This window comes from Hippoglossus hippoglossus, chromosome 21, assembly GCF_009819705.1.
Source record: "Hippoglossus hippoglossus isolate fHipHip1 chromosome 21, fHipHip1.pri, whole genome shotgun sequence".
Lineage (NCBI taxonomy): Eukaryota > Metazoa > Chordata > Actinopteri > Pleuronectiformes > Pleuronectidae > Hippoglossus > Hippoglossus hippoglossus.
In genome coordinates, this window is record NC_047171.1 from 12,714,291 (window position 1) to 12,737,236 (window position 22,946).

At 40.9% G+C, this 22,946-nt stretch overlaps 3 protein-coding genes across 6 annotated transcripts; 1 reads left to right on the forward strand and 2 right to left on the reverse strand.

Annotated features, from left to right (window-relative positions):
* Nucleotides 1–371: 371 nt before the first annotated feature.
* fastkd1 (FAST kinase domains 1) lies at nucleotides 372–7,731 on the reverse strand. Of its 4 annotated transcripts, XM_034573873.1 has the most exons (16): nucleotides 7,689–7,731; nucleotides 7,382–7,577; nucleotides 6,741–7,252; nucleotides 6,594–6,662; nucleotides 5,863–5,988; nucleotides 5,082–5,480; nucleotides 4,864–4,974; nucleotides 4,329–4,460; nucleotides 3,767–4,253; nucleotides 3,570–3,684; nucleotides 3,360–3,488; nucleotides 1,747–1,878; nucleotides 1,530–1,643; nucleotides 1,235–1,379; nucleotides 1,034–1,148; nucleotides 372–909 (listed from the first exon to the last, which is right to left on the reverse strand). In XM_034573873.1, the coding sequence occupies exons 3-16, from the start codon at nucleotides 7,073–7,075 to the stop codon at nucleotides 814–816; spliced, it is 2,505 nt and encodes an 834-aa protein (XP_034429764.1). In that variant the 5' UTR covers nucleotides 7,076–7,252; nucleotides 7,382–7,577; nucleotides 7,689–7,731; the 3' UTR covers nucleotides 372–813. The 4 variants fall into 4 exon arrangements, with proteins under 4 accessions (XP_034429764.1, XP_034429765.1, XP_034429763.1 ...); XM_034573874.1 differs by lacking the exon at nucleotides 7,689–7,731 and having other exon boundaries at nucleotides 6,741–7,245; nucleotides 7,382–7,680; XM_034573872.1 differs by lacking the exon at nucleotides 7,689–7,731 and having other exon boundaries at nucleotides 7,382–7,680.
* A 762-nt stretch (nucleotides 7,732–8,493) lies between these two features.
* ppig (peptidylprolyl isomerase G (cyclophilin G)) lies at nucleotides 8,494–14,568 on the forward strand. Its single transcript, XM_034573876.1, is given in 14 exon segments — nucleotides 8,494–8,647; nucleotides 9,128–9,211; nucleotides 10,442–10,516; nucleotides 10,609–10,716; nucleotides 11,369–11,413; nucleotides 11,500–11,587; nucleotides 11,691–11,720; nucleotides 11,825–11,964; nucleotides 12,095–12,216; nucleotides 12,218–12,270; nucleotides 12,357–12,542; nucleotides 12,636–12,726; nucleotides 12,827–12,966; nucleotides 13,407–14,568. Coding segments are annotated over 13 exon segments (2,133 nt in total). The 5' UTR covers nucleotides 8,494–8,647; nucleotides 9,128–9,150; the 3' UTR covers nucleotides 14,401–14,568.
* Nucleotides 14,569–17,769: 3,201 nt separating this feature from the next.
* Nucleotides 17,770–22,416, reverse strand: LOC117754964 (coiled-coil domain-containing protein 173-like). The gene is made up of 9 exons (XM_034574331.1): nucleotides 22,368–22,416; nucleotides 20,383–20,582; nucleotides 20,118–20,291; nucleotides 19,819–20,018; nucleotides 19,437–19,593; nucleotides 19,229–19,368; nucleotides 18,915–19,113; nucleotides 18,345–18,509; nucleotides 17,770–18,250 (listed from the first exon to the last, which is right to left on the reverse strand). The coding sequence occupies exons 1-9, from the start codon at nucleotides 22,414–22,416 to the stop codon at nucleotides 17,909–17,911; spliced, it is 1,626 nt and encodes a 541-aa protein (XP_034430222.1). The 3' UTR covers nucleotides 17,770–17,908.
* Nucleotides 22,417–22,946: the final 530 nt, after the last annotated feature.

Below are 22,946 nucleotides of genomic sequence, written 5' to 3' on the forward strand. Positions count from 1 at the left end.
TGGAAATGTTCCTCGTCTGTTCATCTAAAATGTCTAGTTTAACTCTTCGGCATTAGCAAATCATCGCCCACTCTGACATGTTAGTTTTATGTTCAACCACATTTATCCTTCACTTCCATTTTACAAAATGTCCATGAGCATTAGCATGTTTAACACGACTCGTGAAATATTAAGTCTCCTTACTTAGGACATGAAGCCCTGTGCATATATATTTCAAGACATTATTGCTGTTTTTAATACAAGAATAACAAGTCAGAAGTCTGCTAATGATGAATGTTGGAATGTTTGTGCAAATTCATATATCATACTAACAAAAAAAAACTATCTATATGTTTCTATACAGTGACTTTACACATTGACTCCCACATTTTTGAATGCAGCAAGCAGGAATAATAATAAAGATGTAATGCAGATAATAAAACCGTCCCTCTATCAATTATCCATACCACTTATTCTTTGAGGGCTGCTGGGGGGCTAGCATAGTAATACCAAATAACAGTGAATTATAAACACACTGTAAACTTTCAATTGCCAACAATTATCTTTCCAAAATAAATTATACTAAACTTTAAAAATATAGAACAAAACAAATGCTTCACACTTTATTTATTTTTTTAGATATTTAATACAAAAGCACATTATACACAACCGTTCTTAACATGAATGAGGTAGATTCATGTCAATTTTAGGCTCTTTGACAAAAAATAAGGAGCACTTGATTATTAGTCAACGATATCAAAAAAACTGGTATCTCTTCAGTCATGCTGTAAGTGTTCAATGTAACATTTCTTTCATTCTTCAATAAATACGGCTTCATAAAGAAAGCTCTCTGAATATTTTCTTCTTTAGATATTCCTTCCAAGCATCCTGTGTTGAAAGCTCCATGGAGTTCCATTCAAAGTGAGGGATCTGTAATCAAAACACACACTTATTATTTCATTGTCTGTGTTTTATACAACATTAAACTGGCAACTAATAAGATCCAGTACAAGAGACGATTCATGCAACGTCTACTGGAAATTTGTCTTTTCACCTGAACAACACGATATCCCAGAATCTCAAGGTGTCGTTTTCTCATCAGGGCTTCACCTTTCATGTGGTGGGAATTTTTGCAGAAGCACCTTGAGTCAAGGAAGTTCACAGCCACTCTGAAAGATGAGTAAAAACAGTGTCCATTGAATTTCTGAGTGATTATTCCTGTTGGATATTTCGGGCCGTGTTCTGTATTAGTTACCGCTGAGCTCCGGGTGGCAGCTCATGCTTGTCATTTTCCAGCGACCTCACCCCCCAGTGAGCCTTCCCTCTGTCAGAGATCTGCAGTGTGTTCAGGTTGGTGTACGGCAGTGGCTGTAGGTGTTTGTCCAGAACACATTCAAAGTCTAAAAGAAAATACAAAGACATGGCTGCATTCCATTCTATCATAGGAATCTGGACTATTTACCATTCACCTCAATTGAAGTTCTTAGGAGGGACAACTTAAGGATGTGTTGCCAAGTGCAGGCAAATTTCATTATACAGAAGCTACTCACCTATGGTATAAAAATACGGAGTGACGACAGCTACTTGAACACAGTTAATGCCACCGAGAACTTCACCCAGCATTTTGTGGATCTGCTGCTGCACAGGACTCACAGAGCCGTTCCCTGAGAAAGACATTTTGATTGAGAGTCAGTCGATAGAATAAATTGATTTGAATTGAAAAGTTGTAACCCACCAACTCTGGAAATTATTAGACAACCACGTTACCTTTCCTTTGCAGCTGCTGGCAGTGGCTCTCGTGAAACCACGGCACCTGGAACTCAGGACACTCGAGGCACACGGCGCGATTGAGCTCCATGAGGCGCAGTCGGGTCCGCATGTTGAGGGAATCAGGCAGAGCTGAAAGATATAACAAGAAATTAAACTTGTCCTATTGAGAAAGAGGGATGGGTTTAGGTTTGGAGATGAATATTTTGACACAGATGAACAAGGAGACGTAATTAAAAGGTTCCTGGAAAACTAAAACATTTAAGCAGTACTTTTCCCATCATTGAAAGAACCTAGAAAATATATTAATATCATGAAATATCCTGGAAAGGATCTCTATTGTCCTGGAAAGGAGTATTTGGAGTATTTTAGCCCCTGACATAGATCGCCTATGTAAACTTCAACGCATAGTTTGTTTGAAATTCACTGTTGGTTAAAAGCTTTGCTAGTGTTATTAGGACACATTCAAATTGTTTGTCATTTTGTGTCCAAGTTTAAATTTTGTACGAGGGACCTCCTTGTTTGGATGACTGTCACAATTCAAATAAGGGTCAGGTGACTTTATTTCATAGTTAACAATGATGGATGTAGCCATAACCTGTAACAGAGACACTTCACACACACGTCATGAACCCTGCATCATTAAAAAAGGAGGAACAAAAAATGGGGATAAATGTGTCAATACTGTTATATTATTTGACCATTAGTCATCCTGACCTCAAGTTATTTCTTAAAAAGAGTGAGAACTAGTCCATCATAGCTCTTCTCTGAACCCACTTAGGGATGTATGGCAAAAAGATTTAGGATGTAACCTTAGCCAAACTCAGTGGGACACTATTTGTCATAGTATCTTTGCTTCGTTGTGTTGCAATGAAAATGGTTGAACAGAATTATAAATTCATGCACAGAATGTGCCAATCCCCACTTTGTTGAAGTCAAATGTTCCCTAATTCATCTGCCAGAAGTCCCTGCTGTATGAGGGTCAGCACTTCTGGGGGGAGGTTCACGGCCCGACTGTTGAGGTCATGGAAAGGCAGTTGGACTTTGAACCAACACAACGACTTTTGCTACAGAACTGGACAGAACACTAGACCCTCTATCTACAAAAGGGATTGTTATAATAGCATCTCTGAACAGAGGAGGAGGTTTAAGACACTATCTATCAGCCACATACAACACAGTCCTGACTTCCATCTCCAGGAAGTTTCACTGCAATTCACACCTGAGGACACATGGCTCACAGGGGGCGGGTGGGTCAACAACTCTCAACGACCCACAACAACTCCCAGTGAAACAACAGCAGGGTGGGTCCAGCCTCTCAGGTAACCTCAACCACTCCTAACGACCCTACAATTTAAATACCTGGGAGTCCCAGCAGTCAGCTAGAACTGAAGAAGTGATGATGAAAGGTGAAACGTCTTCAAGGAGCTCAAACATGGGGGTCTTGCAAAGAAATGCAAGATCCCCAACATTTAATATTTTCAAACAGATCCTGAGTGAAACATTACAACTGAAACGACCCACCCATACCCCTTCACCCCTTCCCTTCTCCATTAGTGTGTCTATTAAACGTCTGTTTGAAAAAAGTTGAAAATCACCAACTGGGCACATACTTTCTAGTTGGGAATCCAGTTTTCCCAGAAAGTCAATACTGAAGATTTCTCTGATGAGTTCTTCAGGGAAAGAGTCAGCCACAGCCAGCGAGTACGCCAGGAGAACCAGCAGATGTGGGTCAAAGGAGCCTGCGAATACACAAAAAGTTGGTGTTAGTGTGAGCTTTAAATAAGGACAAATAAAAGTCCATAATCCCAATATTCACTTACTGATATGAGGAGTGAAACGCTGAATGCACACGTCATACAACTCGTCTGCTTGTGGAGGATCATAACTCAGGACAGAGAAGGGGAGCAGGGTGGCGTATGTTGCTGAGTAGTGAATCTTTAAAATGACACAGGAAATGTAAAGTTAATATAAAATCAGTTATTACGGATTTAATGTGGTGTGATGGTCCTTGAAGCACCTTGTCAATCTCTTTAATGGCCACACTGGCGATTCGGTCCATGAGCGGAGGGCAGAGGTGATTCATCCTGGTTAAAAAGAAAGCCAACTCCGGCACACTGGTCCAGTTCATCTGGTCCATCATTCTCTGCAGCGTGACCATCGTCTCCTGCAGCAGCATTTCTTCAAACCACTCCCCTGACACGTACTTCAGCTCCTCGAGCAGCAGGTCGAGCCGGTCGGTGGTCTGCAGCCTCTCGTGGCCGCAGCGGTTCAGAGTCTGCAGCAGGCGGACGTACTTGCTGGGAGTGCCGTGGCGGTAGGACGGATCGTTCCGTACCCACTTGGCGACGGCAAAAGAGATGGTGTTGAGGTCGTTGAGGCTGCACTGCGTCACCACTGCCTCCACGCGCGACTTCACGGCCTCTTCGAGCCGCGGGCTGGGCAGCATGGACAGGACGCGGGTCAGCATGGTCACCTCGTGGGGGAACACGCTGTTCAGCAAAAAGCTGCAGATGTGAAGTGTCATTAGTGTTTTTGTTCAATCACAGTGTTGACAAAGAATGGCTTAAAGAAAAACCTACTTGACCAAAATCCTTCTTAGTTTCGTGAAGAATTCAGGGTTCTGGTACTGCAACAGATAAAGGGCTTGTGTGATTCTGGCCACTTCCACTGGTTTATACACATGAAGGTTCCTCTGGACCACTGATGCAATTCTGTAAAATAAAGCAATAAAATATTTAAGCTTTAATATACTTTAAAAAATTCACAAAATATGTAACATATTTTAAAAATCTGATGATTCTTTACATAAAATACACAACATCGTGATAAAGATCCCTGAAATTAGATTTTTAAAGAAAAGTAAACAAGCTATAACCTGAGTGGGAGGTTTTACAGTTTTAAATGTTACTTGTTTCAGTCACATATACGCAAATGTAGCAGCGAAAAAACGTGAACGTGTCCAATTACATGACAGCAGGGAAGCTTCATCTGCTGAGGTCGATTGTGTGATCAAAAATAAAAAGCAACGTACAATCTTTTTTACAAAAAACGTACAATCTTTAATTTTTTTCATATATCCTATCCAGGTGCTATAAGGCAGACATATAAACTCACTTGTTCAGTAAGCTGAGGTTCCTGCTCTGAATTTCCTCGAGTGCTTCAGCTACAGCCAGAGCCTGCTGTGCACTGAGCTCATCCGCCAACAGGAAGGCCGTGTTCTCCAGCCTGAAAGGATGGAAAGCACAAAGCAGACGGGTGACACTCGAGGACTGCTGTGAAGTGAAGGGGTTGGATTTCCACTGCGCTCTTACTCCACTTATAATGATACTAACCCTTCTCGGATCTCCAGACTGGCCATGGGAGTCAGCGCCACAAACAGTTTCGAGAAGGAGAAAGGATCAGTGCTGGAATCAATCAGTTCGACCAGTCTTTGCTTCACAGCGAGCCTGAAGTCACAGTTGTTGAACTGCAGGGCCTGATACAGCCCCATGATGATGCTGATATTCTCTGCGTCCAGCCGGGGAATGCTGGACAACAGGATCTGGTTGCACTTCTCCAGCAGGGGGCGATGGCTATACTTCATGTTGCGGAGGAACTGCACCACTCTGCGAGGGTTATTGTAATTAGAGGGATCCATAGTGTCCAGGAGTTCATCTGCTTTGCTGACGAAGGCGTCCCGCAGCCGGGTAGACACCAGGGATGATGTGCTTATCATGAGTGTCGTGAGGATCCTGAGAAAACGATGCCAGAGTAAATACACACATTAAGATGATTCAGATTAATCCACCGAGGAAGTTTTCATAGTCTGTCTCTTAGCAGGATTACACAAAACCTACCTAACTGATTTTACTGGTTGAAGGATAGTTTATGAGCCAAGAAATAACCCATTAACCTTTGGAACTAATTTTTTTTTTAACTTTCTTGAACATTGCAAGATTTTCCCAAATTTTTCGGAATTTCTTAAGAATTAATGCACAGACCTCGATGAAAAGAATCAGGCATATTAAGGGGATCGATATCTATGAGTGTCTGCAATTTAGTGCAGCATGACGATGATTTAAGGGGATGGTTAATTTGTCCGATTTTTTTCCGATTTTTGTCTAAGAAACCAACCTGGCATCATCAATGGACGACAACCTCTGATCCACAATACTGGTGATGTGACCCATGAGAGGACTGTGTTGAAGGTGCTGATCACTGAGACAAATGGCAAACTTGGACAGGGAACCCATTTGAAATCTGAAAAATAAACATTTGTAACATCTCATTAACATCAAAATTCAGACACTTGCAGGTTCTGTAATGTGAAGAACAGCAAGGGCTGGGTAACATGGCCAAAATGTAATCAAGATAAATGTGATATTGTTATTTCTTTTAAGATTTTTTTCTCCTAAGAGAAGGTTGTAGTTTTGAGCTCTTTATAAATAGAAAAAACATATATGCACATCTATCTATCTATCTATCTATCTATCTATCTATCTATCGAATTTTTGTTAAATTACAATTGATTAAAATTATGCTGTGGTATTTACTGTTATTGCCCAGTCCTAAAATCAAGCGCTTTTCGCTGTTTTATTGCAGATTTTATATATTAGGGTTCAGGACTGTAGGTTGGAAGACAGGTGATGACATCACTACTTGGCTCTGGGATATAATGATGGAAGATTTTCACAATTGTCTGGCATCTTATAGACTAAACAATCACACGATTAAGTGAAGAAAATACGTATTAATACTAGATTATTCAGTGATGAAAGTAATAGTTGCCTAAAAACTATTAGTTATTAGGCAACTATTGCCTAAAAACAAACATAAAATAACAAAATAATGTAATATAATCATACCTGTCTATTCTGAGCCATGCTTCAGAAACCAACTGTTGTATAAGGGAGTCATGTGGGTCCACATTCAGCCTGCAGGACAAACAATAATACAGTTTCATAATTCAGATAGATACTCTTTAAGATAATGGTGTCTGTGTGTTCAGGTACCTGAGGAAATTATAAAGCATGTCCACCAGGATGAAATCATCCATTAGAGCGATTTTGTTCTCAGCCAAAACCCGGAGGGTGAGGAACTGTGGGTGGGTCCTGATGAGCTCCACGGTCCTGAGCAGCTGAGGTTTCTCCCTCTGGAACTGCCACAGCATCCCCACAGCACAGCTCACATGGCTCACCGTGAGCTTGGCCTTGTTCTTGCCCACCATGTCCAACACCTGATCCTCGGCCGAGCAGACCCTCAGCTGCTCCAGAACCTGGTCCCGGTTCCCCGTACCCCCGTGGAGGAGCCTACGGAGGCAGGAGGTCACACGCCGGAGGCGAAACATGATCACAGGCCTGGGGCTCCGGGTTAAGTGTAGACTGGGGTCTTCATTGTGCCAACGGTGTCCACCACCACCTTCCACGTCAAACTGACAAGCAGGGTCAGCAGTCTGGTATCACTCCCATCAAATCTCAGTGTGGAGCTGGTAGATGTTAGCTGCACCTTGAAGGACCTCTACCAACTGAGAAAAAACACAACAACACACATTGTTTTCATCTGAATCACAATTTCTAACATTGTCTCTGGTTCTATAACATTAAAGAGACAAACACCTGACATGTCAGATCTCTCTGAGTTCAGAGGATCTCACCTGCTCTGAAGCTTGAGGAGACAGACCCACTCAGACACTTCCTGTGACTTTCCTCTGGTGTGGACTGGAGTGGACAGCCACTGACAGCAGCTCACTTCAGTTTTGCAACGAGGTCTTCACGTGGATGAAGAAACAATCAGCTCAGATGACTGAAAGGACCGGACCACCCCTGCTCGCCCTGTTCTGAGCGGTGTCTCTGCAGGTTATACAGATACAGACATTATAGATGAGGCAAAAACACAAGAGTCTCACTAAAATCGCTCATTCAAAGTCAAAATCACCTAGCATGTGTGCTACAGTGAAACACTTCCGTAGCCAGTGACGTAGGAGAGTTTTCAACCCTGGGTTTTGTCTTTCAGGCTGCAGCTCCTTCATCCTGGAGAATGAAGGCAACTGTCAATTTCCGAACATAAACTTTAATACTTTGCTTGAATACCAGTGATTTCCCTTTGTATGAAATCTGTAAAATGACCTATTTTCCCAGGCACTAGATGCAACCTCATGCCACATCGATATGAATCTGTTTGCATTTATTGGCTAAAATATTTTTTGACAATTCATACATTTTAAACAAAACCTTCATATTAATAAACTACATTAATGTGACTTATGAAAACCTGTACTGAACCTGTATTGTGAATAACAAAAAGTTTATCTTTTTAATCTCTGAATTTGGTATAATGACCAGAAAGTTTAGCCAATATGAAATAAAATAAAAATAATAATAATATTAAGTTAAACATTTGTCATCATAGTATCACAAATGGTGCATGTATGTACAAAATATTTTTTTTTATGAATAGAGTTGTCGAAGATACAGAACTGAAGTAATTTCCATATAGGGTAGTACCAAAACCAACCAACAGCAAGGTCAAGGCAGATACAAGCAGTAACAGCTTGTGTGCAGTGGGTGTCCGCGAACGTGAACGCGGTTCCAGAGGAGGATAACAGGACATTTAGGCTAAAAGTAAATGTAAATGGACTCAAACACTTCACCCACCCCTCCATCGGCATAAGGGTAAGTAGATAATGAGTGAATTTTAATTTTTGGGGTGAACTATCCCTTTAAGCAGCCAAAAAACGAGATTGTGCCTGACAGGTAAGACTCGGGGCACCAAACCTCTCGGCCGAGCCAACGTGCGCACGCGCCTCCACAGACGTTGACGCGCCATCTTTAGAAACCCTGAGCTCAACGCTGAATGAAACTTCATTTTCGTCGCTTGTGAGGAGCCGCTCGCTGTATGGACCGATTCCTTTCCTCCGCAGGTGCTGTGGTTTAACATTATCCTTATCATGGCGACCTCTGTGTGCGGTTAATACACCGAGACCGTCCGTGTTGTGCTGTGCTCTGCCCCCTACATGTTGTGTGTGCTGAGGCTAGGTGAGCGTGCTAATGCTAACACCAGGCCTGGCGCTGGGTAGAGAGACGTGAACCCGCGATTTGAGCGTGTAAACGGGGACACTTTAAACACAACACTTTATAATGTAACGCTAGCTAGCTAACGTTAGCTTACGAGTATAAACATTAGCTCTCGTAATTTTGTTTATAATTCTGCTGTTTTAGCGACGTTTGCCCTGTTAACCTGCCATGTTGGACACCTCTGATTTACAGTCAACACCAGCGTCGTTTATTATTGTGATAAGTGGGTTTCGGTAACTCTTCAACCAACCAAGATTTTCACTGTGTTCCTTAACTCGTGCATCCTGTTGTCACTCATCTTTGTGATCTGTGTCTCTCACCCGCAGGTTTTTGATCAGTTCAGGTTATAATGGGGATCAAGGCTCCGCGCACACGGTGCTTCTTCGATGTTGGCATCAGTAATGTGCTCGGTAAGAATCGAAACTCACCTCACTCTCTGATGCGCTCGCTCACCTGCGAGGTCACCGGGGAAACCTCTGCAATACGAACGCAGTCTTCTAAGGACAGTCCAAACTCCATGAGGATTATCAATGTCTGCTTTGATTCACCTCTAGAGAGGAGTGATTCAGAGCTGAATGCACAACAATGTATCTCGTTGTATTTCAATGTATCACATCCTCAATTTTCTATATATTATTTTATCTTCTCTATTACTGCACATGGTGGCTTTTTCATCAATTAATTCAATCAGTGCCTTTTTTTTATTTAGGAAGTGCTTTAAAAGGTAGATAGACTGTTACTGTTATAACAAGTGTGCTGTAATTTACTAAATTAGGGTTTCACTTAAGAAAATCAGACAACAGTAAGTCTATGAAAGATTGTTCGATGCAGAGTTGTCCGTGTCGCCATCCATCCAAGAATTTAGACATTTGCATTGCAATTAACACCTCTACTAAATATGAATTGTATGAAGGTGGTGTACAAAATACTATTTGAAAACAAGTCTCAGTGTAGTGCATTAGAATACGGCACCACAAACTACAGCCTATGGGTTGGCCATAAAGTAGGATTAGGAATCCCTCTAATATTTTACCTGAACATTATAACCTCCCTTAAGGGAGGATTCATTTCAGGGATGTTGTATTACACACTGTTCCGGGCTGACATTAACATTTGTCCTGAGTGATCTGGTCATAAGTGGTCAGCTCTAAATTCAACTGTGCATCCTGAGATTATTTCTCCTTTTTTTCCAAATGGGTAAAATCCTCCTGCATGGTGGAACTGTGTGCAGCGCAATGATTCACTCAGCCTCTCCTGACTCTGATTTTCCTCTCTGTTACTTACACACACACACACAAACACACATTGACAACGGAAACATCTGTATAGTCAGATTGGCTAAAAATAAAAAAAACAACCTCAATATTTGCATATAAAGGGGTTACGGGAGATCCGATCAGAATTGGTCACAGGAGACATATAGAGTTACATTCTTATGCCAGCTGTGAACTGACATACTGTACTTGGAACTGTCCACTTGTGTTTGAATCTCTCATAATAGTTGTTAATACCAGGTCTGAAAGGGGCCTTAGACTGCATTAGTTGTAGCTGGGTGCATACAATACAAAGACAACTAGAGTACAGGGTTTCACCTCAGTTAAAACACAAGTAAACCATTCTAACCCGGTGTCTCCTCTCAGTTGGCAGAGTTGTGGTGGAGTTGTTTTCAGACATCTGTCCCAAAACATGTGAGAACTTCAGATGCCTCTGCACAGGTGAATATGTAATTTCCTCGCCAAGAATATTCCAGCAGCACTTTTTCTCTGATCACACCTGGAATAATGATAATTGCTGATGTGACCTCCAGGTGAGAAAGGCGTCGGTAAAGGAACTCAGAAACCTCTGCACTACAAAGGATGTCTGTTCCACCGTGTTGTAAAAGACTTCATGATTCAAGGGGGAGACTTCAGTGAAGGTGAGTTAATAAATGTTGACACTCGTGAATGGTGTACTTCGTTGAGAACAAATGTGACACATGCAAGGATGCAGTTCCTGACTGTCTTGCCTGGTTTATATTTCTACACAGGATCAACACAGTGTCTACACTGTGGCCTACAGCATTTTGCCGATTTGTGAACTAGTGTTTTTGTTGCTTAGCAATTACACCATCAAAACGCAGATTGCAGAGAGAGCTTCTATACCACTGTTTACTTCAAACAATGGCGACTGAAACTGAATAGATCGTGTTGTAGTTGAAGCTGATAAATATGAAACAACTGTTACTATAAAATTACCACAAAGCACAAAAGACAGGAGGGATAGAGCCATAGACATCAGAAGGACCAATCCCAGTTGTTGTGATCTGCATGGCTGTGATATTTTGTTACATTTCTTGGATGGTGCCTGTCAATCTACAGCAAAAGCTATGGGAAAGTGTGCTCTCAGGTTTTACCTCCTAGATATCGTATGCAGATGGTGGCAGCATCTTATAATGAAAGCAGCAATAAAGCTATTATCAGCCTCTGTCTTGAGTATCCAGAAATCAATACAAGTTTCAAAATTCTCAAATTTGTATTTATTTATTTTTTGCTTCAGCTCCTTTACCTATTCTTTCTTTCACATTTTAGGCAATGGAAAAGGAGGTGAATCCATCTATGGAGGCTTTTTTGAAGGTAAAGAGGCCACTATCAGCTGTCAGTTGTTATCCAAATCGACGTTGGCTTCAAGGTGACAGTACAATCTTCTCCTTTTCCCCCAGATGAAAGCTTCGCTGTTAAACACAACAAGGATTACCTCCTGTCTATGGCCAATAGAGGCAAAGATACAAATGGATCCCAGTTTTTCATGTAAGCAGTGTTTATAGTTTATTTTTGTATCATTCTGTCATCTCTAAGCCTTCATAATAATGATTTGCTTTTGTCTTTTGAATGGCGTGCTGTGACACATCAGAACAACAAAACCTTCACCGCATCTGGACGGGTAATGGCTGCTTGACTGTCATTTGAAAGTCTATTTGATTGCATAGTGCTCAATGTACACTAAATGTCTCACAGTTTAAATTCAACACCACTTCACTTTCTCAGAGTCCATGTGGTTTTTGGTCATGTGATCTCTGGCCAAGAGGTGGTTCAAACCATGGAGAACCAGAAAACAGATCCTAACAGCAGACCATATTCAGACGTGAAAGTTTTGAACTGCGGAGAGCTGGTCCCTAAATCTAAAGGTTTGTTTGTGCAAAGCATTTTCAAAATGAGTTTAAAACTTCAACTTATTCTCCTGTTATTGTCTGAGGAGACACACTTTTTAGATTTTATAAAGCAGTTGTGGTATGACACACTTTTACTTATTTGCAGCCAAGAAGGATGAAAAAAAGAGAGCGAGAGTCTCCAGTTCTAGCAGTAGCTCCAGCGACTCTGAAAGCTCCTCAGATTCCTCCTCTGACTCTGAAGAGTCCGAGAAAGAATCCAAGAAGCGGAAAAAAAAAGGCAAAGAAGCTAAAAAAGAAACAGAAGAAGAAGGACAAGAAAAGGTACCTAATGAGTTTTTCACATTTTCACTGTGTGCAGTGTAAACAGTACTTGGTGTCTTTATACTGAGCCACAATGGGTTTTCTAGGTCAGAAGCTGAAAGTGCTGAAGAGAAGGAACAAGAGGAGACGGTAACATCTACTGTACGTCCTGAAGAAATCCCGCCCATCCCAGAGAACCGATTCCTCATGAGAAGAAGTCCACAGGCCGCCCAAAAGTCGAATGAGGTGGCTGAAAAGGATCAGAGACATAAAGACGAAAGGCAGAGAGAGAGGTTAGTCTGCCTCACAGGCATTTATTATATAATATAATCTCTTTGTAGCATTTAATTGGCTCTGTCAATTAATACTTATTACCTCTTTTCCAGTTCTAGCACAACATATAATTCTCAGTCAGCATACAACAGAAGACTGGTGATGACAAGATCTGGCAGGAAAATTAAAGGCAGAGGTCCTAGGGTAGGTGGACCAAAATCTTGTCACCGTTCATTCTATTGAGCCATCGTTTTAGTGTGTTTATCGAAGAGGAAGTAATTGATGTGTCATTTCTCCAATCCAGAGGTACCGCACACCGTCCCACTCTCGTTCAAGGTCCAGAGACCGTTTTCGGAGAAGTGAAACTCCTCCACACTGGCGTCAAGAGCTGCAGCGTCAGAGGATGAGAGCAGTCACTGGAGAGCGCTGGATTAAGGGAGACAGGTAAGATGCAGTGACTTTGGATGCTTGTGGACAGTTTTAAAACAAACTTCGGCTGATTGAGCTAACCTAACTTTTACTGTAGGTCTGATCACTCGATCGTGATTGCATGACATGCAGTTGGAAGACAATGAAATAAGTGTAATATTAGCTAAATATACCCTTGACGCAACTTTACATTGAATATTCATATTGTGAGTTATTGTGTTAATTGTGAAAGGAATTTGTAAAACGAAATTTCAAATCTAAATATTAAAAGCTTAACAGGCTGCACCTGCAGTCGTGGCAGATTCACACTTCATCCTGAATCAGGATACTTGTATGTTTCAAGTGTTATCAGTGTCATTAAAGTAATGTTATTTTTCACATTACTGAAAGCATAATGCTGCCTGATGTCAGTTGTTCTGTCAGTAACATATGTTCTGCATTTTTTTCTTTTGCAGAGGTGATATGAATGAAGCCAAGGATGACGCTGCTAAAGCACCAAGAAGAGAGCGACGAGCCTCCAGCACGAAGCATGAAAAAACCGCTGAGGGTAAAAAAGACAAGAAAAGTCGGTCACATAGATCCAAAAGCAAAGAGGAAGAAACAGCTGAGGATGAGAAGCATAGCAAACACAAGGCAAAGAAACAAGATAAATCTCCAAGTCGTAGTAAAAGCAGAGAGAAGAGTAGAAGGTCAAAAAGCAGAGATAAGGGTCACAAGCACAAAAGTGATGACAGGAGAGGTCGCTCAAGGAGCAAAAACCGAAACAGTGATAAGAAAGAAAAAGAATCCGAATCTGATCGTAGTAAAGATAAAAACAAGAGCCACGAGTCTGACAAAAAACATAAAGAGGACCCAAAAGGAAGAAATGGTGAGGGAACTAGAGAAAAGTCAAAAAGCAAGGAAAGAACAACCTCAAAAGATGGACATAGATCGAGTAGCAAAAACAGGGATAGACATGGATCTTCACCCTCAAAAGACAAAGAAGAAAAACGAGAGAAAGACGGAGAGAGGGGCAGGGAACATAGCAGGAGTAAGGAAAGACAACGCACCAATGAAAGAGAGAACAAGAGGAGAGGAACATCCAGGGATAGGGAACGTCGTACAAGAAGTCCAGACAGGAATAAGACTAAAGACTCTCACAGAAGCAGGCGCTCCAGAAGTAAGAGTAATAAGAGTGATCACAGCAAGGACCAATCATCTCATAGAAAAGACAAAGCAGCTGCCAGTCACCGGAGAAGACGTAGCAGCAGCTCCGAGAGTGACAGAAATGAGAAAAGTAAAAGTCGAAAGAGACCAGAGTCCAAAACAAGACCAAAAAGTAAATCTAAATCTAAAGACAGAAGAAGTCCAGATAGATCCAGACCAAGACCTGATAGTACAAAAGGCAAAGACAGAAAGGACAGCAAGAGGAACAAATCGAGTTCAAGCTCCAGCTCTGACAGCGACTGACCCGTGACAGTAGCCTGAAGGAACAGATTTCTGGTTTGTCTCCATTTTATAGACACATGCAGCTTTTTAACTACAGTGGAACATATTCGCATTCCTCATTCATTGCAAAAAAATGTTCAGGAGAACTTAAAAACAGTGTGGAAAATTATTTTCAAAACACTTTTGAAAGTAGGACAGGCCCTAAGGGGGAATTCTGTTGTTTTTTTTTACCAGGTTCCTGTTTATATATGTGGTAGTGTAAATGAATGGTACTCACAAAAACCTTTCTAACCGGTCCGGTGGGTTGACCCTAAGCTTAAATTGTAAGTAGGGAGTCGGTAACAAGTGGGGACGGCCTTCAAGTCAAATGCTGAATCGACATAGTCCACATCAGGAAAGGATTCAGCCATTATAGTTTCAGTAAAATATAAACTCCTCTCTCCAACGCTCACTCACAGTTCTACTTCCGTCTTGCTGCAGCAACCCAAGTCTCATGAGACTTCTTGTTTAGCACATGTGTAATCTTGTCACACTCTTTGCAAAGAAGTGGAGGGGATCTATTGGACCGATTCCAAAAATGTTTGTAACCTTTCATTTATAAACATACGGTCCAGATTCAAAAATACCGGAATTCCCCATTTTAAGCGGTAAACAAGAGAGCAGAAGAGTCAAACAATAAACAGAACGGTAAACATTTAACTACTTAAAATTACAAACTGAGGCATTACATGAAATTTGGCTGAACTGTTTGGCTCTGAATGGGGATTGTGAATTCATTATATATCACTTTTGATGGTTAGCTGAAGCTGCACGGCCGTTTAAAAGAGGACTGGAGACTGAAAAAGAAACTAGAATTAGTACCAGATTTTATTTTAATTGTACATGATCAGAGGAATTTGGGTTGAAGCTGTTTCATTTTTTTTTTTTTACTGTTTTATGTTTTTTGGGGTCAATTTTGGATTACTTGGTTAATTATGTTTTGGCATATCAAAAGCTCTGATTTCAGGCTGTAAAAAATTTGATCATTTGAGATTTTACTACACAGATCCTCAAACTCTTTTCCCCTGATGACATTTTGTACTAAAATTTGTTTTAATATTATTTAAGGCAGTTGGTTTTGGGGATGACTACCCTCTTCCAAATTTGGGAAATGCCTGCCGTTCAAGTTATTTTCACTACACAGTTAGTCAGGAAGAGCCCACTCAAAACTACTTGCATGTGTGCTTAGACCTGACATCAATAGGTCAAATATATTCATCTCTTTTTTGTTGTGCATCCACAACTGTTAACTGATTTTGTGATATCTCTGGATTGTCTTTTCTTTCTTTTTTTGCGTTTCTGTTTTGAAAGAAGAAATGTGATTATGATGCTGTAAGTACAATATAAAATCAGTTTGTATAATTGTGTTTTGTGCAAGTTGGTTTCAAGTACTCAACTACGGTGTAGAATGATTAAAATGCTCAATTTGGATTTTAATCTATTGTTTTGATATTCTGTTAATACTGATATAATTATAAACAATGCAATTAATATCGCAAACATTCAGCTTCCAGCATTACACTAACTAGTCCAGTGCCTGTTCTTAACATGCCTGTTTGGAATGAGCCTATCTGAAACTGCAGAAGTGCAGTAATTAAATATTGAAAATGCTGTAGATCTTAACGATCTGCTTTATCTCCCCCTTCCATATTGTGAATAATAGATATTTTTAATGATTTTAAGTATAACTACTTTTTTGAATCACTCCAGACCCCCTGTCAGAATTGTTCCTTGTCATTTTTGAGTCCTCTTCAAACAACACTACAATATTGCATGCTAGACGTTGTGTGCAGCGTCTTTAATAAACAGTTGATGGTGCAGAGTGAAGTTAGAAAAGTTTGTGTTCATCCTACCTGGTTTATCTGGAGAGAAGAGTTTACAGTCAGTTTTTCAAAAGACGAACCCGCTTCACTTCTGATCACGCATGTGGCTTATGTACAAGGTTGAATGATTTACCAAGCTGCTCTTATTTTTTTCATAAATCGCATTTCGGTTATTTCAGATGTCTGTTAAGCAAAAGACACAATCTTCAGACCCAAGTTAACAACTTGATCAAAGCTCTAATTCAGCTCGATATAAAGCATGTGTCCAAATCGCACCAAATTCGACAATGTGCTTCATTTGACCCTTAACAATACACATGCCAAGTGTGAAGCCGGTAATATATCCAGTTATCTTTTCTTTTTATCTCTTTGCGTTCCACAAACAGATTTCTGGAATTAGTAGATTTATTGATGGATAGATTAAAATAGGTCAACAGTTACTATTATAGTCCACAAATAGAATTGCACACTGCGTTATGGGAGAATATGCACTGACAGCACACTCAGAATTCTGCTGTATTTAGTATGAATGCTGTCTGGTTTACTTGATATCACTTTTCCAATGTGAAGACACCATGCTCTAAAACTTCCTCAGAACTGGTGTAGTAATGAGGGGGCACTGGTAGCCATGGATACAGATTTTCATGCCGCCAGGAGCTGGAGGCATCATGTTTAAGGGTTGTCTGTCTGTCCGTCCGTCCCATTCTCATGAACACGATATTTCAAGAATGACTTGAGGGAATTTCTTCAAATTTAGTACAAATATTCACTTGGACTCAAGGAAGAAATGATTAGATTTTGGTGGTGAAAGGTCTCAGTGACCTCACACAGCAAATATTTTGCCTTGTGAAGGTGATATCTCTAACATCGTGAATGAATCATTTCACATTTGGCACAAACCATTGTTTGGACTCAAGGATTAAACCACTTGATCTTGGTAGCCAAAGGTCAAGGTCACGGTGGCCTCTCGTAGTACGTTTGTTTTTCTTGATCGTGATATCTAAAGATCGGCTTATAATGTTCACTTGGACTCAAAGAGGAACCTGTTTAGCTTTTGGTCTGGCGGTCAAAGTTCAAGGTCTTTGTGACTTTGCATCCCTGTGAATTTGATGTAGTAGGACTGCCCATAGGGAATTTCACTACGTCTGGTACACTACACTTGGACTCACTGATTCGATTTTGGTGGTCACGGTGGCCTCAAAATGTGAAATCTCAAGATTGCTTAAGGGAATTTCTTAAACTTTTGATCAGTCACTTGAACTCAAAATATATATTGATTTTGTCTCAGTGTGCAAAGCTCAAAGTGACCATATATCTGTGCGGGAAAAGTATGTAGACAAATGTAAACGGAAACTGCTCTGGTTGGTGGAGGCCTACAACCACAGTGGTGATTTTTATTGGTATTTTTGGACATATTTTTGCTTTGAGTAATGAGATTACAACAAACGAGAGAGAGAGTTAGGGCAAAGAAGAGAAGAGGTTGATCGAGAAGCCAAAAACAAAAGGGTAATAAGAAAGAAAATGAATCTGATCAAATTAAAAAATATAAATAGTAAGACATTTTTTATGCCTCGAGTAATATCGTGACAGGAAAAGACGGAAATAGAGATGGGAGCAACAGCGAACAATATAGTCCGGTGAAATTCCTCTTGCAAACATCTTAGTTTTCACCAGATAAACCCCATTCTCTTCTTTGCTTCCTCAATAAATACTGTCTCATAAATGTTCTGGGTAGGACCAGAGGAGATGGACATCTGAGCACCGCTGTGTTCCTGAACCATGTAGCTGGGCCTGACTCCCCCGACAACAGGGCCGAGCCCTCCTCCGATCCCATCGCTTGCAGCTTTGCAAAGTGGGAGGACGTCTCGCTGAGCCTCTGCTGCTGCATGGATGACCTTGTGTGAATAGATTAGAAACTGCTTTTCTTCCTCAGCCATGAGGTCTCTGTTCTTTGCCTCAAACTCATCTTTCTCCCGTCTCAGTTGCTGCTTCCTGGCAACTTTTGCAGCCTGGGTATGCGACAAAAAACGAGATTTACTTTCAGAGAACAAAGGCTGCTGTTACCGTCTGTGATGGTGCAGTGATGGTGAGCTGTGTCGTTACCATTTGTGTTGAATTGCAGTCTTGTATCTTTCTCAGATCTTCTTTGGTCCTCTGAGCCTTCGCTGTTTTTTCCCCAAGAAAGATCATCTCAGCTTTTTTCTTGGCGTCAAGAATGTCCCTGCAGTTCTGTTTTTCTTCTTTGTCCCTCTGCTCCTTTTGGCGTATCTGACAAAACAGTGTTTTGTTAAAGGTGCCGTAACATTTAGTTTGATTCAGCAGGACAAAGCAACACAAGCAGGGTTTCCGCTTGGTCTAAAACTTAATTATCAGAACTTTAGGCCTTAAAAAGTAACAAAGTTAGGTCTTCAGTGTTTTTAATTGAAAGGTATGTTAATGCTCATTTAACAACTTCTGTTGTGCTTTTAAAAAAATCTTTAAGAGATATTTTTTGAGAGAATGTTTTGGCCGCCCTTCAAAGTTTGTAATGTCTCTTGTGTGTTTTAGTTTTCCCTCCACAATATAGATATTAGCTCCCTGTATTAAAAGCAATGAAATTGATTAACAAAGGTTTGCTTCTATAATATCATGACTTGGTTTTATGGTTGTCGGTAGAATCTGAACTAGTGTTACCTGCAGTTCTCTGTGTTCACCGATGGACTCCAACACTGCAGTCCTCTTCTCCTCCTCCTCCCTCAGCTGCTGCTCACGTCTGGCCTCCTTTTCGGCGATGGCCTTAGCGATCCTCTGATCCTCGTTCACAGTGTGCTCCTGCACCTGCAGTTGGTCTATCAAGTCCTTTATGAACCCCTCTTTTTTCCTCTGGGCCTCTCTGTGGAGTAAAGAAACTCATAAGTTTAAACTGTGTTAACCAAGGAGCCACTGGGACGTGGAGGCAGATGAGTGGGTCTACACAGGGAGCTGGATGAAGAGGTGCTGGGTCTTACCTGAACAATTCCGTTTCTTTCTCTTTCCTTAACTCCATCTCTATCTCTTTCTCAAAGAGATACACTTTCCTCTGCTCCTCTTCAGCCGCCCGTTTTTGGGCCTCTGCTGCTCTCATCATGTCTCTTTTAGTCACATGTTCCTGTATGGTGAAGATGTGAGTTAGAAAATAAAAATAATACGACACAACATGTGTTGTTAAGACCCTACCAGTTGAGCTTGCTTCAGGTTTCTCTTCTGCTCTTCTTGTCTTTCTTCCTCCATTCTCTGCTCCAACAGATAGAGCTCATGAAGGCGAAGGTTTTCCTCTCCGTCCTTCTTGTTCTCTTTCTCGTGTCGCTCTTTAGCCAACTCAAATTCCTTCACCCTAAAGAGAAGAAATCACATTCTCATGAACCAAATGTTTTTTTACTCAAGCCTTTCTAACTTGAAATATGTCACAACCAGAAACAGTGGGGCTGCACTGTTCTACTTTACTCTGTTTCTAAAAAACAAGATGTTAAATGGACATTTTCATGCAACTTTACCAACAGTGATGCATATGTTTGAGATAACTGTGGAGACAATGAAACTGATCTGATGTGAGACTCACTGTTTTTCCAGCTCCTCTGCAAAAGCCAGTTGCTTAAGCTTCCTCTGGACTGCTTTCTCTTCCTCCTCCCTCAGAGCTTCGTCCTTTCTGCTCTCTGCCAAATTCATGAATTCATTTTCCACATCTTTAGAGGCACACCTTTTCTTCAGCTCAATCTGAGCCTCCCTCTCCTTCAACACCTCTGTCATCAAGAGTGCACTCTGTAGAAATAGTAAAAATCTATTATCCCAAAACAAAAAGGCGGTACATTGATACAGCCTATTACAATTTTTTTTAAAATTTAAAAAAGCAATACTAACATGTAATCCTTTGACTCGGTTGGTTTGATTGAAGAGCTGAGTCTTGGCTTTCACAACAATGTCTTTACGTTGTTGGTCCTTGTATTCGGCCTCCTCTATATCCAACTGTTTCCTTTTCTCCTCCATAATCTCTTCCCGGATCTTCTTATCCTCCAGCTTCTTTTTCCTTTGATTCTTTGATTAAAACAAACACAGACTTATACTCACAAGTGGAAACAATAAAAGCAAATAAAATCGGACAAGAAGCCCTGTAAGGACGACTTACAGTGATGGTGTCTGGCCACTCTTTCACCATCTGTTCTGACCGCAGGTGCAGGGCTTTTCTCCGGTTCTCTGCTTCTCTCATACTCTCCTTGCCTCTATCAAACTGGTTGACTTCATTTTGAATCCTCTGCCATTCAGCCTTGGTCAACACGGTGACTTGTCGGAGATCAGGTGCCCGGAACATCTTGCTGCCTTCCTCTGCTGAAGACACGATTAAAAGGGAGGAAATGACCCTATGAAGGTGATCTGTATGTTTATTTGAACCATTGATTTGCATTATTCACATAGTTGAGGATTGTGCAGATGAATAATTTAAGATAAATTACTGTATGAAATATTATTCTATATAATGTTATAGAATACAAATGTATTTCCTCCATATTAAAAGGTGGAACATCTGCTATATACTGGCTGGTTAAAGCAGCACACTGAGGTCATGCCCTCCATTAATTCCTTAGAATATGGGCAGTTTTCATTCTGTAATTACTTGCAGGTTCGAAAAAGCAGACATGATTTTCACACTGTTAAGTGTGAAGTCACACTGTTAATTACAAAGTGTGCTACTGTATTTTGTACTACACTGACTGAAATGATTGGTTGCTGATTGTTTGGTATGTGTATGTTGTCTTACCATTTTTAACTTATCTTTTGAGGGCTAATTGTTTCGGTGTTTTAGACTAATTTGATTTAAACTGACGGTGCTGGCTGTGGCTGATGCCACGTTCCCTTATACCTTGGAACTCGGAATTACCGACCCCCCCCCGAGTCAGAAGTTGCAACTAAAACGCTCCCTCAAGGAGGGTCGGAGGAACCTCACCATCCCTGACTTCAAAATCCAAGATGGCTGCTCTGTATATCAACAGAAGCGAAAGCTGTAGTTTTTACTGTTTATTAGCACTTCTGTCATTAAATTTGTCACACACATAGTACTGTCCAATTACTGTCTGTGGACGTGTTACTACGGTATTAGTATGCGTGAAATACAGCGTAATACGTTATTAGGATCTGGTTGTGCAACAATTGCGAGCTGGCTAACATAAACATTGTTCTGTATGGTCACAATGTTTCATACACTTCACCTTTTCAATCAAAGTTTACGTTAAATGCATTCATCCGACTTCTGACCAAATGTGCAGCTGGAATGCTATCAGCTCGGGTTCGGCGGGTGTGACATCATTCCGAGGGCTGAGGTATAATGGGACATGGCATTATCGAGGCAGTAGACGCCCACTCTGCATGTGTTACTCAGCTCTATCTTCAGCCATGAAAAATCTGTGCTTAAAGAGGCACATAAGATTCTGAGCGATCCCACACACACACACCCTGTACATGGAATACGAGATGTTGCCCTCAGGCCGACGGTTCAGGATGCCAGACTGCAGACTGAACCGGTACAAGAATTCCTTTATTCCATCCTCCATCATGATACTAAATAACAAGTAGGGGTACTTTGTGATGTATTTATCGCTATGTTTTTAAATTGACTACTGTCCTCTTATTATATGATCACTAACACAACTGCCTGTGATACGTGTAGGATCCATGTATATGTGTGTACGTTTATTGTGATACGTGTTGTATGATGAAGAGAAGTTTCCCTATGGGACAAAAGATTTCTTGGTGGCCACTTCCAAAAAATAAATCAATAAATAGCATAGATAGATAGATAGGCAGACTCAGTACTCCAATAATAATACTGCATATTATTAACAAGAAACAGTAATATCCTACTTAACATGTACACCATGGTACAGGAATGTTATCCTTTTAAAGCTAGCTTAAATATTTATTTGTAGAAACATGACAATAAAAGGCTTCGGGGCTACTCTGCGGTGTTGTGCATTGTGGTAGCGACTCCTACATTTCTTTCATTTCTTGGTTATATAATATATTAAGATTTTAAATCAGTCATCATGCTGCTATTAAACCATAAAAATGAATCCATATCTCCCTCAACCCCTAAACTCTTGTTTCTTTATTTCTCACCTCTCTTACTGGATCCTCTCCGGTGGCTCAGCTGAACCTTGGACGTCATTTTATCACATACATTGTCTACCTATCTAAAAAGCCGATAAAGAGACCTTTTATGCAGCTGCGTCAGTCAGAATTTGTTGTGCTGTTTCCACGTGGGCTGGCATCTTTATCATCAAAGGGTCCAATCATTAAAGGTGGCCACTTCCTTTGAACCTACAGTTACATCACTCATTTGTTTCTGAGCTGCCGCTTTGAAGCCGCATTTGACCAGCGCCATCTTGGCAGTTTGGAGCTGGACATTTCCAAATTTGGAAAAGAAGGAGGAGCTGGAGAGAATTGTGTCAACCCATTTTAACAGCCCTCCTGGCCCAAATGTCAGTCAGGCCCACCGGGAATTGTCCCGGTCCTCCCGATTAGCCACAGAAAGTAAATTTCCCCATTGCGGGACTAATAAAGGACTTCTTATATCTGTCTCTGAGTGCAGATTTGCCTATTAAGTCCCTTTGGCTTTTATTTTTTGAATACTTCTCTTCTGCTCCCGGTCTAGGCATAACTGTACTTTCACTCTTAAATGAGAAATAAAAAAAGGAA

Coding starts and splice junctions, on each gene's coding strand:
- fastkd1 (XM_034573873.1), bottom strand. CDS start 7,075: ATGTTTCGCCTCCGGCGTGTGACCTCCTGCCTCCGTAGGCTCCTCCAC. Junction 4,254..4,328: donor CTAAGAAGGATTTTGGTCAA/GTAGGTTTTTCT, acceptor TCACATCTGCAG/CTTTTTGCTGAACAGCGTGT. Junction 1,879..3,359: donor ACTGGATTCCCAACTAGAAA/GTATGTGCCCAG, acceptor TATATCTTTCAG/CTCTGCCTGATTCCCTCAAC.
- LOC117754964 (XM_034574331.1), bottom strand. CDS start 22,416: ATGACGTCCAAGGTTCAGCTGAGCCACCGGAGAGGATCCAGTAAGAGA. Junction 20,292..20,382: donor AGTGGCCAGACACCATCACT/GTAAGTCGTCCT, acceptor TTTTAATCAAAG/AATCAAAGGAAAAAGAAGCT. Junction 19,369..19,436: donor ACCTGAAGCAAGCTCAACTG/GTAGGGTCTTAA, acceptor TTCACCATACAG/GAACATGTGACTAAAAGAGA.